This window comes from Macrotis lagotis, chromosome 4 (genome assembly GCF_037893015.1).
Source record: "Macrotis lagotis isolate mMagLag1 chromosome 4, bilby.v1.9.chrom.fasta, whole genome shotgun sequence".
Classification (NCBI taxonomy): Eukaryota; Metazoa; Chordata; class Mammalia; order Peramelemorphia; family Peramelidae; genus Macrotis; species Macrotis lagotis.
Window position 1 is genome coordinate 112,603,289 of NC_133661.1, and position 12,761 is coordinate 112,616,049.

At 38.6% G+C, this 12,761-nt stretch overlaps 1 protein-coding gene across 3 annotated transcripts in view; it reads right to left on the reverse strand.

Moving 5' to 3' along the window:
• The window catches only part of WBP1L (WW domain binding protein 1 like), a 91,940-nt gene that overhangs the window by 17,467 nt on the left and 61,712 nt on the right, over positions 1-12,761 (reverse strand). For all 3 annotated transcript variants that reach the window (XM_074233809.1, XM_074233810.1, XM_074233808.1), the window contains one exon: positions 308-469. In XM_074233809.1, coding sequence (XP_074089910.1) covers positions 308-469 — 162 coding nt within the window. The remainder of the gene's footprint in view (positions 1-307; positions 470-12,761) is intronic.

Here is a 12,761-nt window from a genome sequence, read left to right on the forward strand (position 1 = left end):
GTGAAAACTGCGCCCCACCACCCATGTGATAAAGGAGTAGAATTCTAATGAGGAACCACTGTTCATCAGTACCAGTCACTGTTAACTTTAGGACGCCCCTGGGATTTCTGAGAGCGGTGTCCAAGGTACTTGCTCCTCTCTGTGGGGAAAGAGCACTCCTCCCTCTCTGAGATAGACCCCTGCCGCTGTTGTACACTGAGTCTTTCCCCACTCCCTCCACAAACCCCTTGTTCCCAGACACCACATCCAATGAGCTGGGCTACTGGAGACCCAGTGGTGATGTGAAATCGATTTTCGTTGTACGTACTGAAATAAAATGGCAGCGCTGAGTAGTTATGGGCTTCCCGGTAGGCAATCAAGTTAATTTCATGTTGCCGCTGCTGTGCCTGCAGGCGATGCTTGGCCCGACGGTGATGGCAAACGCAGCAGCAGCTCAGGATGATTATAATAGTCCACACCAGCCAGAACCCTGGGAGCAAAGGTGGGAAAGAGAGAAAGAGGGAGAAAGGCAAACAGCCATGTACACAATGAATATTGGCAAGAGGTAAGCAACTTTCAAAACAACATATGTCACAGCTACAAACCTCTTCTGGCAGGAAAAACAGAGCCCAAAGATCAAAAACTGATTCTAGCCCACCTGGTGAATCTACAGTCAGAATACAGAAACATACCTCATAAATCTTGCCATATTAATCAGAATAGTAGAAGGATATAAAAACCCCCTTTAGCTTTGAGGTATCAAAAAAAGTCAAGCCAAATAGTTTTGGGGGACAAGGGGGACTGGCCAAGTTCAACATAGCTTTTAGCATAACAGAAATATGTGAAACTAGCGCATATAATGCTCCCTCCCTTGACACAATGCCTAGGAGCATTAACTTCATGAGCAGTTAACAATGGTCATCTGTTAATGCTTTACCCTGTAACTATTAAGTTGTTGTTTCTTCCCTACTTCCTTTTTTTTTAGCTCTTAATATTTCTCTAAACCCTCTCACCCCAAGCTCTACTCTGAAGTCTAAAGAAAGCAATTCTACTCCCAACAGCTAATGTGGAGACCCAAGGATTTTTAATTTTTTTTGATGTGATGACTCCTTTAGCAGTCTGATGAAGCTATGGATTCCTTCTGGAATAATGTTTTAAATACAAAAAATACATCAGATTAAAGAAGAAAACAATCATACTGTAATAGTTATCAAAATACAAAGTGTACCTAAAGTTTTTGTGCACTTTTAAGCTTTGACAGCTCAAAACTGCGCTAAGATGCATTAAGAACAAAAAACAAGTTCATGGTTACCTGATATAGAGGAAATTCACTAAAATGAAAAACAAAAACCTAAAACCCACAGCACAGCTAACCTTTCAGACTGTTACTTGCCCTCCAATTTAAAAATCTCACCTAGTTATTTCAAAGTTTCCAAATATCAAGAGTTTTTCTTAATAATGTACCATATAGAATCAACACTCAGTACAACTCTTTCAAACTTTCAAATAAAGAAACCAAGGTCCATCAAGATTAAATAGCCAGGCCAAGGTCACACAACTTGCTGGTAGAAAAAGTGAGATTGGAGAGTCTGATATTGGAACTACCAGGCATCTGCCAACATCTTCTAGAGCATATTCCACAAATTAAAAACATGAAGTTCTTATTCAATCTACATCCAACCCTTCTCTAGACATATCCTTCTTTCCGATACCTTCTAACACAAAGTAGTCTGATCTCAGGGATACTTTTCTAATGTCTTTCTCCTTCCTTGCTTACCAATCAACTCTCGACTGTGCTCCCTTTCTTCTCTTCCTCTCCACATCAGAAAGAACTTTCACAGGAGTTCTGTGGTCTATGACAGCCCTTCTGGAGGACTTTCCTTAAAAAAATCCTGGATAGGCAACTAATTTCCTGTTGTTCTTATTTTCAGATGTTATCTGATAAAGTCTGAGCTACTCAGACAAAAATTTAGAGTGCCCTAATGAACATTCCAAATCAGAGGTTATTAATGTGGTTTGTGTCATGGAGCCTCCTTTAGCAGTCTGATGAACTCACGGATCCCTTCTCAGAAAAGCATTTTTAAAGGAATCCAATACCTAGGGTTATAAATTAAACCAAATATACTGAAATACAGTCATCAAATTTTTTTAAAAATAAGTTCAAGGACTTCAGGTTCAGAAACTCTATCCTAAGCCAAGAATTACTATCTTATTTGTTTTGCCTAAAAACACATACTTGTAACAGGTTTTATTTTTCTTGCCTTCTTCAAAAGGTTGAGAAGGGACAGATGAAAGAATTCAGAAATGAAAATAAAATATAATTGATTTTTTTTAAAAAAAGAAATATTCTTAGTTTCTCCAAAACAAGCAAACAGCCATTCTTCTGAAGGAGAGAATAAAGATCTCTTTCTAGATTATATCTCTCCCAGAAAATGGCTATTCACACCAAAAATATTTGCCAAAGTCTTTTAGGGAGAAGCTGCTGGCAGATCTCTTTCTCTCTCTCCTCTGCAAGTTTCTTTCTGAAGCTGACCATCGGCAAACCCAAAGATGACAGCAATGACTGAATAGCTGCTGTCAGTGTGCCCTGGTGAAGAAACCTGTGGGAGCACTTTAATGGTCAGCAGGTGTCAGTATGTGACCAAATTTTCTCTCTCTGCCATCACCAGAGTGGGGAAAGGATTTCTATTCAAGGACAGTTGGGCTCCTCTCTTAGACACGGAAAAGGAAAGCCTAGAGATAATGCCTGTCTTCAGTCTTTGTCCAGTGCAGCACCATGTGAGAGTTGGCATGGCAGCAAGTCCACTGGGCTAGATTCTGACACCAGTTCTGAAATTTACTACATAACTTTTCTCAGCCTCAACCTCCTCCTTTATAAAATTAGAAATAATCTTATCTAGCAACCAGGGTATTTGTGAGGAAAGAATTTTATAAACATTAAATGTATTACATGAATGTGAAATATAATTAGGTTTTACCTTTTAAATTATGGGAGAGAAATAACATCCCTAAAGATTATTCCCTGTAACATGTCAAAGGGCAGTCACCATTTTGAAGAGAAAAAAATAGATCACTAATAATTACATACTCAAATTATCCAATAATCAGAGAAATAGAACTTAAGAAAATCTTAGTACATCATCTCATGCCTACTGAAATGGCAAAAATAGTTCCATTCCCCCCCCCCAAAAAAAGAAAATTTAGGAATGACAATTATTAGTGGAACTATAAACTGGCACAACTATTTTGAAAACCAATATAATAATAATGATGATAATAATAATCATAATAATAAGTAAAGGACACAAAACTTGACAGCAATTCCACTGTTAGAACTTTAAATGTCAAAGCAAAGACCCATCAATATCAACCTATTCCTAGCTCTACAAGAATATTAATAGAATCATAGGTCCAGAGCTGGAAGGGACCCCAGAGGCCACCTTGTCCAGAAGCCTGAAGTCAAGTGGCTCATCAAAGGTCACACAGATCATATTGTTTGTCCTGCTTATTTGTAATAGCAAAACCCCCCCAAAAGAACCAAAGCAAAACAAGACCAAAAAACCCCAAACAAGACCAAACCAAATTGAAAAGAGCTTCCATGTCTCATGACTAGAAAATGACTGAAGAAAGATTGGCATATTAATGTAACAAAATATTAGGGTGCCAAAAGAAAGAAACAGGGAAGGACCTTTATTGAGTTGCCAAAGTAACAAGGGAAGACCAGAGTTGACTACCACTATATAACTAAAAAAAAAAAAGACTTCCGATGGACTTAGAAAGGGACCCCAAGTAAAGACCCTTTGCTGATTTGCTTGGTTCTATTTTGTGAAACATTCAAGGGTTTTATGTGGGATTTTGCACTCTTTTTTACTCTGACTTTGTTAGTGGTTGTTAACTTTGTGAATAAAAACAATTTTTAAAAATATTGTTCCCTATCAAAATATCTATGACTGTAATAAGGGGAGGGAAGGAAGGACTAACGATTTCTATAACACCTATCCTGTGCATAATAGCACTGTGCTAAGGTAAGCATTATTGATCATTATCAACATTTTACAGTTGAGAGTGAGGCAAACAGAGGCTAAGTGACTAGCCCAGGATCACAAGGAGTCTTCCTGACCTCCAACCTGGCCCTTTCTCCATTACACCACCTACCTGATTCAATAAATGAAAGGGAACCCCATCATCTCTCAGAATCTTGTAATAAGTCTCCCTCTGTCCTGCCAGGCCTCCCAACTCCAACCAATGGTCAGATTGGGATTTCAGCCTCACTACTGCAGAACTCATGACTATTCCTGTAGCAGGCATTCTTTTTTTTATTTTTAGGTTTTTGCAAGGCAAACAGGGTTAAGTGGCTTGCCCAAGGCCACACAGCTAGGTAATTATTAAGTGTCTGAGACCAGATTTGAACCTAGGTACTCCTGACTCCAGGGCTGGTGCTTTATCCACTACACCACCTAGCTGCCTCCTGTAGCAGGCATTCTTAACTTGAGATGTGTGAATTTGGTTTCTCCTGACCACTGTATTTTGATAACTACACTTCTTTGCAATCCTACATTTTTTTTTGATATATTTAAAAGGATTTTTCTGAGAAACAGTCCATTAAATTTTGTCAGACTGCCAAATGGGTCCAAGATAAAAACACAAGGGGAAGAAGTCCTGGTCTCATAGAATCACAAAGTCTCAGAGTTAGAAGGTATCATTTGGGGGTCATCTAGGCCAATAATACCTGACCAAGAGTATTAGTATACACTCTCCCTAAAAAGTAGTTATCCACCCTTCCCATAAAGAATTCTATTGAGGTAGTCCACTCTACTTTTGGATAGCCACAGTTGTTAGGATGATTTCTTTATATCAAGAAAATTCTGCCATGGCTCCTAGTTCTACCCCATGGAGCCAAGCAGAACAAATCTAAAAGTCTAATCCCTCTTTCCATGTGACTGTCCTTCAAACATTTCAGGGCAATAGATCATCCCTTCCTTTGAGCCCCACCACCACCTCCATTCCTTCTCCAGGCTAAACATTCCCAGCTCCTTAACTGATTCTCATGTGGCATGAAACTGAACCCTCCTATAGCATGTCCATGTCCTTCCTAAAATGTGTTACCCAAAACTCACTGTGATCAGTTCAGGGCAGAGCACAACGCAACTAGCAACTGGAACTTTCTGGACATGAGGATCTACTAAACTGCCCTATCCTGGAAGAAAACAAAAAAATTCTGACTATTTCAACACTTGGTACAATTTCCACATCCCCATACAAAATGAAATTAAGAGGCTACCCTCCTGGAAAGCCTTGTTCAATACATACATGTAATTACATTAAATTTAAGACATCTCTGTTAGTGGAGGCAGAGAAATTGTTCAGGAGAAAAGGTTACATAAGCACAACACCCAAGGAAGAAGACACTGAAGCAGACCAAGGTAGTTTATTTTGACTGCATTTAATCAAAGGTACAGAGATAAAAGGAGGGCAGAAGGAAAACAAGGGACACTGGGATAAAATGTAGAATATGTGAAGGGAGTAAATGGGAAGATGATAGTGCCAAAAGAAGAAAAAGGCAGATTCAGGAAAACACAATTTAAGGAAAGCAGTTTGGTTTTGGACAAGACAAAGTTGAGGTACAGCAGGGAATCTGGCTAGAGAGTCTACAGAGGGAACTCAGGAGTAGTGATACACATTTGGAAGTTTCATCTGAACAGAGTTGTATGTTATTTTAGGAGCAAGAGGAAGCTTAAGGAGATGGAAGAAGGTTCAGAGAAAAAAATCACCAAGTACAATCTAGCTTTTCACCACCAGAGAAACAATGGTATTATGATCTCCCAAGTCACACATTTCTATATTGTTTTAAAACAAAATTTGAGAAGTGGATTCTGAAGATAAATCTAATTTTCATTTTCAGTATCACCATAAAATAGAGTATAATGGAGTCAGAAGACATGGGTTTCAATAACCAATCTAACACTTCTTAGCTGGTGCAACTATGGGCATATCTGAGTCTTGGTTTCCTTATCTAGTAAAATGGGAGTAATAATACTTCTTACCTATCTCATAAGGTTGTGAGGAGAGTGCTCAAATTACTTATGGTATATGAATGTCATGGAGTACTGTTGTTCTGGAAGAAATCATTACCTACCAGACTTTAGAGCAGCATGGAAAATACTTGTAAGAACTGATGGTGAGGGGTAGTTAAGTGGTATGTGGATAGAGCACCAGCCCTGGAGTGAGAAGACCTGAGTTCGAATCCAATCTCCAACACTTAAGCTGTGTAACCTTGGGCAAGTTACTCAACCCTATTACCTGGGGGGGGGGGGGGGGGGGGGGGACGGGGGACTGATAGTGAATGAAGTGAGCAGAACCAAGAGAACATTATTTATATTAACAACATTGTGAAATGATCAACTGTATGGATATAGCTCCTCTTGATAGTTCAGAGATCAAGTACAACCTTGAGAGACCTGAATGCAAGCAAAGCATATTATGTTCACTTTTAAAAACGTCTTTTATGGTCTTTCTTTCTTTCTTATGGTTTTTCTTTCCTCTTAGTTCTAATTCCTCTTTCATAACATGACTGATATGGAAATGTTAAACATGATTGTACATGTACAACTTTTACCAGATTGTTTGCCGCTATGGGAAAGGGGGAGGGAATGGAAGGTGGTAGAAAAATATGGAACTCATAAATTTGCAAATGGATGAATGTCGAAAACCACCTTTGCAGGAAATTGGGAAAATTAAAAATAAACAAATAAATAGCACCTTAAAGTACTATATAAACGTGAGTTACTGGGTCAAAGTTTTAAATATATCCTCCATATGAGCAGCAAGATACACTTGTGAAAAAGGGGGGAAATATTCTTACTAATCTGATGCTCTAGGGCAGAAATAAAGGAAGATGAGCTGGACCATACTTGAAGTCTTGGTAGATCAACATGTGGAAGACAGAAAAAAGAAAAGGAAGCTGGCAAAGTTAATCCAGCCATGCTTTGAAAAATGATTTCCCCAAAGTCATTTCCCTACAGGAACTGTTGTGAATTGATCAGTCTTCTTCTTGGAGAGATAGCTAAAACACAGAAGTCAGCATTCCTCCTAGTTACTAACAAAAGTCACTGCTGCTTTTGGGTGAGTAAGCAAATGCCTGTTTGCAAGGGTGGGTTAAGTCAATCAAAAATGTTTCTCAGAAATTTGAGGGGGTTGGGGAGAGGAGGGGGGAACTATGACAGAAGTAAAGTTAGTCTAGTAGCATGACTGGGCACTAATCTATGTGAAGAAACAGAATAGATAAAGAGGTTCTACCTAACTAGAAATATGTGGGATACAGGACAGAAGGCATTCTAATATTTCCCACACAAAACTAGAGCAACCCATCCAAATCAAGTTGGCATCACCATCCTCTTGAAGGAGAAATGTCTGGACTGATCCCTGTGGAGTTGTGCAAACTTCTCATGAAATTCCCTTCTTCTATTAGGATATCACAAACAAGGGGGAAAGAGCTTAAAAAAGAAAACTAAAATTAAACAAACAAAAAAATACCAAAAAGAAGCAGAGACTACATTCTTCAATGACTGCTTTAGAAGCTGTGACCTCATTGTGGGGAATTTTATCATCTTTGGAAAAATGAAAAACATGTTTTTTAAAGCATAATCCAACATAAAGGACCAAGTCATGTACCTCAGAGTTCATTATAAACTTGGGAAAATGTTACTGTTCTGCTGGTGGGAAATTCCCTAGCAATGAGTCAAAGTATACCTCCTTGATAGCCTGGGGGTGGGGGGCAAAGGTAGGCAAAAGACCTCAGAAACTCTGCAGAAATGAAGTTTTGTCACTAGAAAATAGGCAGGATTTCCTGACAATGCTGACTGGATAAGGCACCTCAAACTGTCACAAACAGCAGACCCCTCTAATCTTCCACTAGACTTCTTTCCCTTCAAAGGTCAGACTATTAGAGGAGGTTTGATTATTCCACTTAAATCACTGAACATTATGCCTGTAGAAATTGTCAAAGACACTATATTCCTGATTTAAAAAAAAAAAGGTGATTTCTTTTGACAGTATTCACTTTACTTTAGTTATTTTTGCTAGTAGTTAAGAAGTCAATGACTATTTACCCTTATGTTAATTATGAATACAGGAAGACAAATCCTGTCCTTAAAATGCTTCAAGTCCAGGAAGAGATAACAATTCATCAGATTGTATTGAATAAGGATGAGTCTCTGAGGAGAAACTGGGAAATTTAAGATTGTGCAACCTTCACTGTCAGACTACCAAGGAGATTAATAATTTCCCCTATCCTTTGTTTTCCCTCTCTCTCTCAGTTCAGGCAGGTCAGGTTGGACAGATGGCATCTCTCTATAGGCTAACAGTAAATCCCAGAGAATAAACTTCATGTTTAATCTCTATTTTCTGTCATTTTTTTTTGGCAAGGCAATAGGGTTAAGTGACTTGCCCAAGGTCACACAGCTAGGTAATGATTAAGTGTCTGAGGCTGCATTTGAACTCAGGTACTTCTGACTCCAGGGCAGTGCTCTATCCACTGTACCACCTAGCTGCCACTGTCATTTTGTTTTAAATCTATACTTTAAGATTTACAGTTTTAGGGTTCATAAAATGGAACTGTAGTGAGAAAAGATCAAAAAGTAATTTTTTAAATAATGTCTCTTTTAATGTCTTTCTAAACACTATTACAAAGAATTAGTTCCAAAAAAAAAAACTTCTATCAATCTATGTCTCTTGGAATCAATCAAAAGGTCTTTCAAATTGATATTCACAAATGACCCAGAAAAAAATATTCTTAATTTTGAGGTAAACACTACTGACCTACTGACATACTTAGGACAAACTGATGATAAACATAATGGGAAATGAAAACTAAAAGTCAATAAATGAATGTAGTAATACTATGCTTTATGTAACCTTCAGAAAATTCCCTGGAACCATTATCTCCCCGCTTCTCTCAGAACCAAAAGAATAGATACACATTAACAGCAACATTGTGTGATAAGGGCAGCTAGGTGTCAAGTAGATAGAGCATCACCTTGGAGTCAGGAGGATCTGAATTCAAATCTGACCTCAGACTCTTAATGATAGCCTAGCTGTGTGACCTTGGGCAAGTCTCTTAACCCCACTGCCTTTAAGTAAAAATTAAAAAAAATTGTGTGATGATCAACAATGACAGACTTGTTCATTTCCATAGTACAACAATCAAAGACAACTCTAAAGGACTTATGGAAAATACCATCCATAACTCGAGAAGGAACTAAGGAGTCTGAATGCAGATCAAAGCATTCTATTTTCAATTTTTAAAATTTGCTTTTAGTATTATGGTTTTTTCCCCTTCACAACATGATTAATGATTTATATGTTTAACATAGTTATACAAGTATAACCTATATTAGATTACTTTCTGTCAGAGGGAATTAGAAAAATGTCAAACTCAAAATCTTATAAAAATGATTACTCAAAACTGTCTTTGCATGAAATTGGAAAAATAAATATTAAAATATAAAAGAAAAAGAAAAATATATCAACCCAATTAAGAGACATGAGGGAGATCCCACCCCACAGTACCTAACACTGCTTTATCAAAGTCAAGGATTGATCACGCCCCCTTTTCCTTGTATCAACAGGAAGGATTAAAGAACAAGAGGAAGAAGATAATGGAATGAGGTTCAAGTCATGCCCTTCAAGGAGGAAGGGAGTTGACTGTTCCCAGTTAACATGGATGAACTAATGGGGGAAGACAGGAAGTGGTAAAATTTCTGGGGCTTAATGTCATTTAATATTTAATGACATTTTGGAAGGATTGGAAATACACTCTAAGAGGAAGTAGAAATATACTGTAAGAGGACTTCCTGACTGAATCTTCCCTATCCCCTCCTCAACTATCATCAGAATGGAAAAAAGCCTTTCCACTTTCTCTATGTCAGTTAAAATCTAGAAGGTACCAATGAAAGTAGGTTAGGTTAAAAATGGCAATGGTCATAAAGAACTAGGGGCTCCATTTGAAATTTAACATTCCTCCCCTGGGATAAGTCTGTATGCAATTTTTCTTCATCAGAAGGAGAGGCCAACAATATTAAAAGAAAAACACTGGCAGATTCACCGAGGTGAAATATCAGGAGTCTGGTGATCATAGAGAAGTCATCTTGAGCAGAAAAGACTCATTTTTGGAATCTTGGCCATTGGCAGAGTTTCAATAACAGTTACAAATTATCTCTGCTATTCCAGCAAAAGATAAGCTGTTTCCCTTCCTGGCCTGGTTCTCTTCTTGTCCTTTTTTCTTTCTCTTACAAGCAACTGAGAGAGAAAATTCAATTCAATTCGTCAAACATTTTTGATATTTCTTCTTTGTGCAGGAAGTTTGGGATAGGAGAAAATTATTTGACTTCACTGGAATAAGGAACCCTCTGCAACTTACAGTCTCTAAAAGTTGATGAGGGCAGAGAAGGGTTACGAGACTCGTCCTGGGTCATAAAGCTGTATATGTTGGAGGAATGACTTGATACCCAGGTCTTCAGCTTCCTAACCACTGCACCATGGCCCTTTCTCTTACTGGGGAGACATAAAGATGAATGAAATGTATTCTCTGTCCTCAAGCTTACTTACAAGCTAGCTGAGGAGAAATGGGTTATGTAGACAGCTGAAAACCAGATAAAACCAAATCTAATAAGTACAATGGAGCAGCAAGCTGCTATGGGATATCAAAGGAAGGTTAGAGTAATATTGGCTATTTTGGAAAGGACATACCAAAAAGTTTCCAACCTCCATCTCCCCCAGAACTGAAAACAAAATGCCAAATGGATGGCTGTCTCAACTGCTTATAATCCTTTGCTGCCACATTCTCCTCCTATCTAGCTCTGATAAATTGAATTGTGGAAAGGGACACCCTCTCCTTGGCAGCCAAGACTCCTGGAGGGTCTATCTACCTGAAAAAAAAAGCATCAGTTTTATTTACTCCTTTCAAGGCTGTTAACCCCCTGAGCACAGATTATCAAGAAAAACAAAGCTAAAGGAAGGTCTCTATTTTATAAGTATCAGGGTAGAACATGAACCCAGAAATGGAGTTACATTTTAAACATTCAAATACAATTTGCCAACCTGCTTCATCTATTATATTCACTAGTCCATAAGCCCTTCAAAATAAGAATTATTTCCTCCTTTTTTGCTTCCTATTTGTAAGATTTAGTAGGGGTTGTCCCAAACCTTATTAACTAACAGACTCTTACATTCTAGGCTTGCTCTCCCACTAGTCCCCAAAGGTCCTGATTATTATTGGATTATTACTCCCACAGGCTACAAAGATGTGGCTAAGTGTCAGAGGGAGATGTGTCCCAGGTCAAGAGTTTAATTTTCTTAACATTCCAAACATTATCTTTCAAGTCACCCCCTCTTCAATCCACTGAAAAAGAAAAAAGAGCAAGAAGGGAGCAATGCTTTAGTGTACAAGACACTCTCTGCTAGGTGGCCCCCTAAAACAGCCTAGAGGATTGTTTCTAAGTGGAAGGAAGAAATGGGGGCACTGAGTTATCTGGGAAGGTGGTCCACAGTTTCATTCCTTGAAACAGGTAGCCATGACAACAGCCTAGGTACAGACATTACCTGTAACCTCTCTGGGGAGAATGTTCTCTACTCCCTCTGATTGAGATTTTCTCCACTCTTTATGTGGGCTAAACTAAAAGAAAAATTTCAATTTTAAATTCTAGCATTTGGAATTATTTCCATCTAAGTTGTAGAAGATTAGCATGCTAGAAACATTAAAGAATTCTTTAGTATTTATTTACCCCTGAAATATCATAACAACCCATGGGTTTTTTTTTTAAGGTTTTTGCAAGGCAAATGGGGTTAAGTGGCTTGCCCAAGGCCACACAGCTAGGTAATTATTAAGTGTCTGAGGCCGGCTTTGAACTCAGGTACTCCTGACTCCAGGGCCAGTGCTCTAGGCACTGCGCCACCTAGCCGCCCCTATTGCTGAAGGAGTTTACAGTTCTGATAAAATAGACCACAGTGGCCAGACTTGTTAGTGCAAATACTCAATCCCACAAGCAGTGGCATTATTCAAATGTGCAGGACATGCTTCCATTGGACTAGAATGCTCTATTTTACATAATGATAAGATTAAATAGCTTGGATTGTTACATATGTGTTCACTGTAGGGGATCCTCATTCACACTGATAATCACCTAGTTGCAACAAAGTAGGAAGGGCATTTAGATGCTCTATGAAGTAAGAAGACCATATAAACATCTAAGTTATGGCTAATTAGGTGCAAAGGTAGGTTAAAGCACTGAGTTTTGGAAAGACTCTTCTTCCTGAGTTTAAATGTAGCCTTAGACACTTCCTAGCTGTGTGACCCTAGGCAACTTATTTAACCCTGTTTGTCTTAATTCCTTCACCTGTGAAATGAGCTGGAGAAAGAAAACAAACTATTTCAGTATCTCTAACATGAAAACCCCAGAATTTGGCATGACTAAAATGAACAACAACAGAAAGTCACTGTAGAGTAGTGGCAGAGGTGGTCAAGAAGGAGGAGGGACAAAATCAATAAAAGTCTCCTGAAGTATCCTTCAGCAGTAGGGGCAGCTAGGTGGCGCAGTGGATAGAGCACTGGCCAGAGCACTGGCCCTGGAGTCAGGAGTACCTGAGTTCAAATCTGTCCTCAGACACTTAATAATTACCTAGCTGTGCGGCCTTGGGCACATTTGTCTTGCAACCCCCCCCCAAAAAAGAATATCCTTCAGCAGTCAGTAAACAGGTATGAGCCAGGTACCATGCTAAATAAAAGG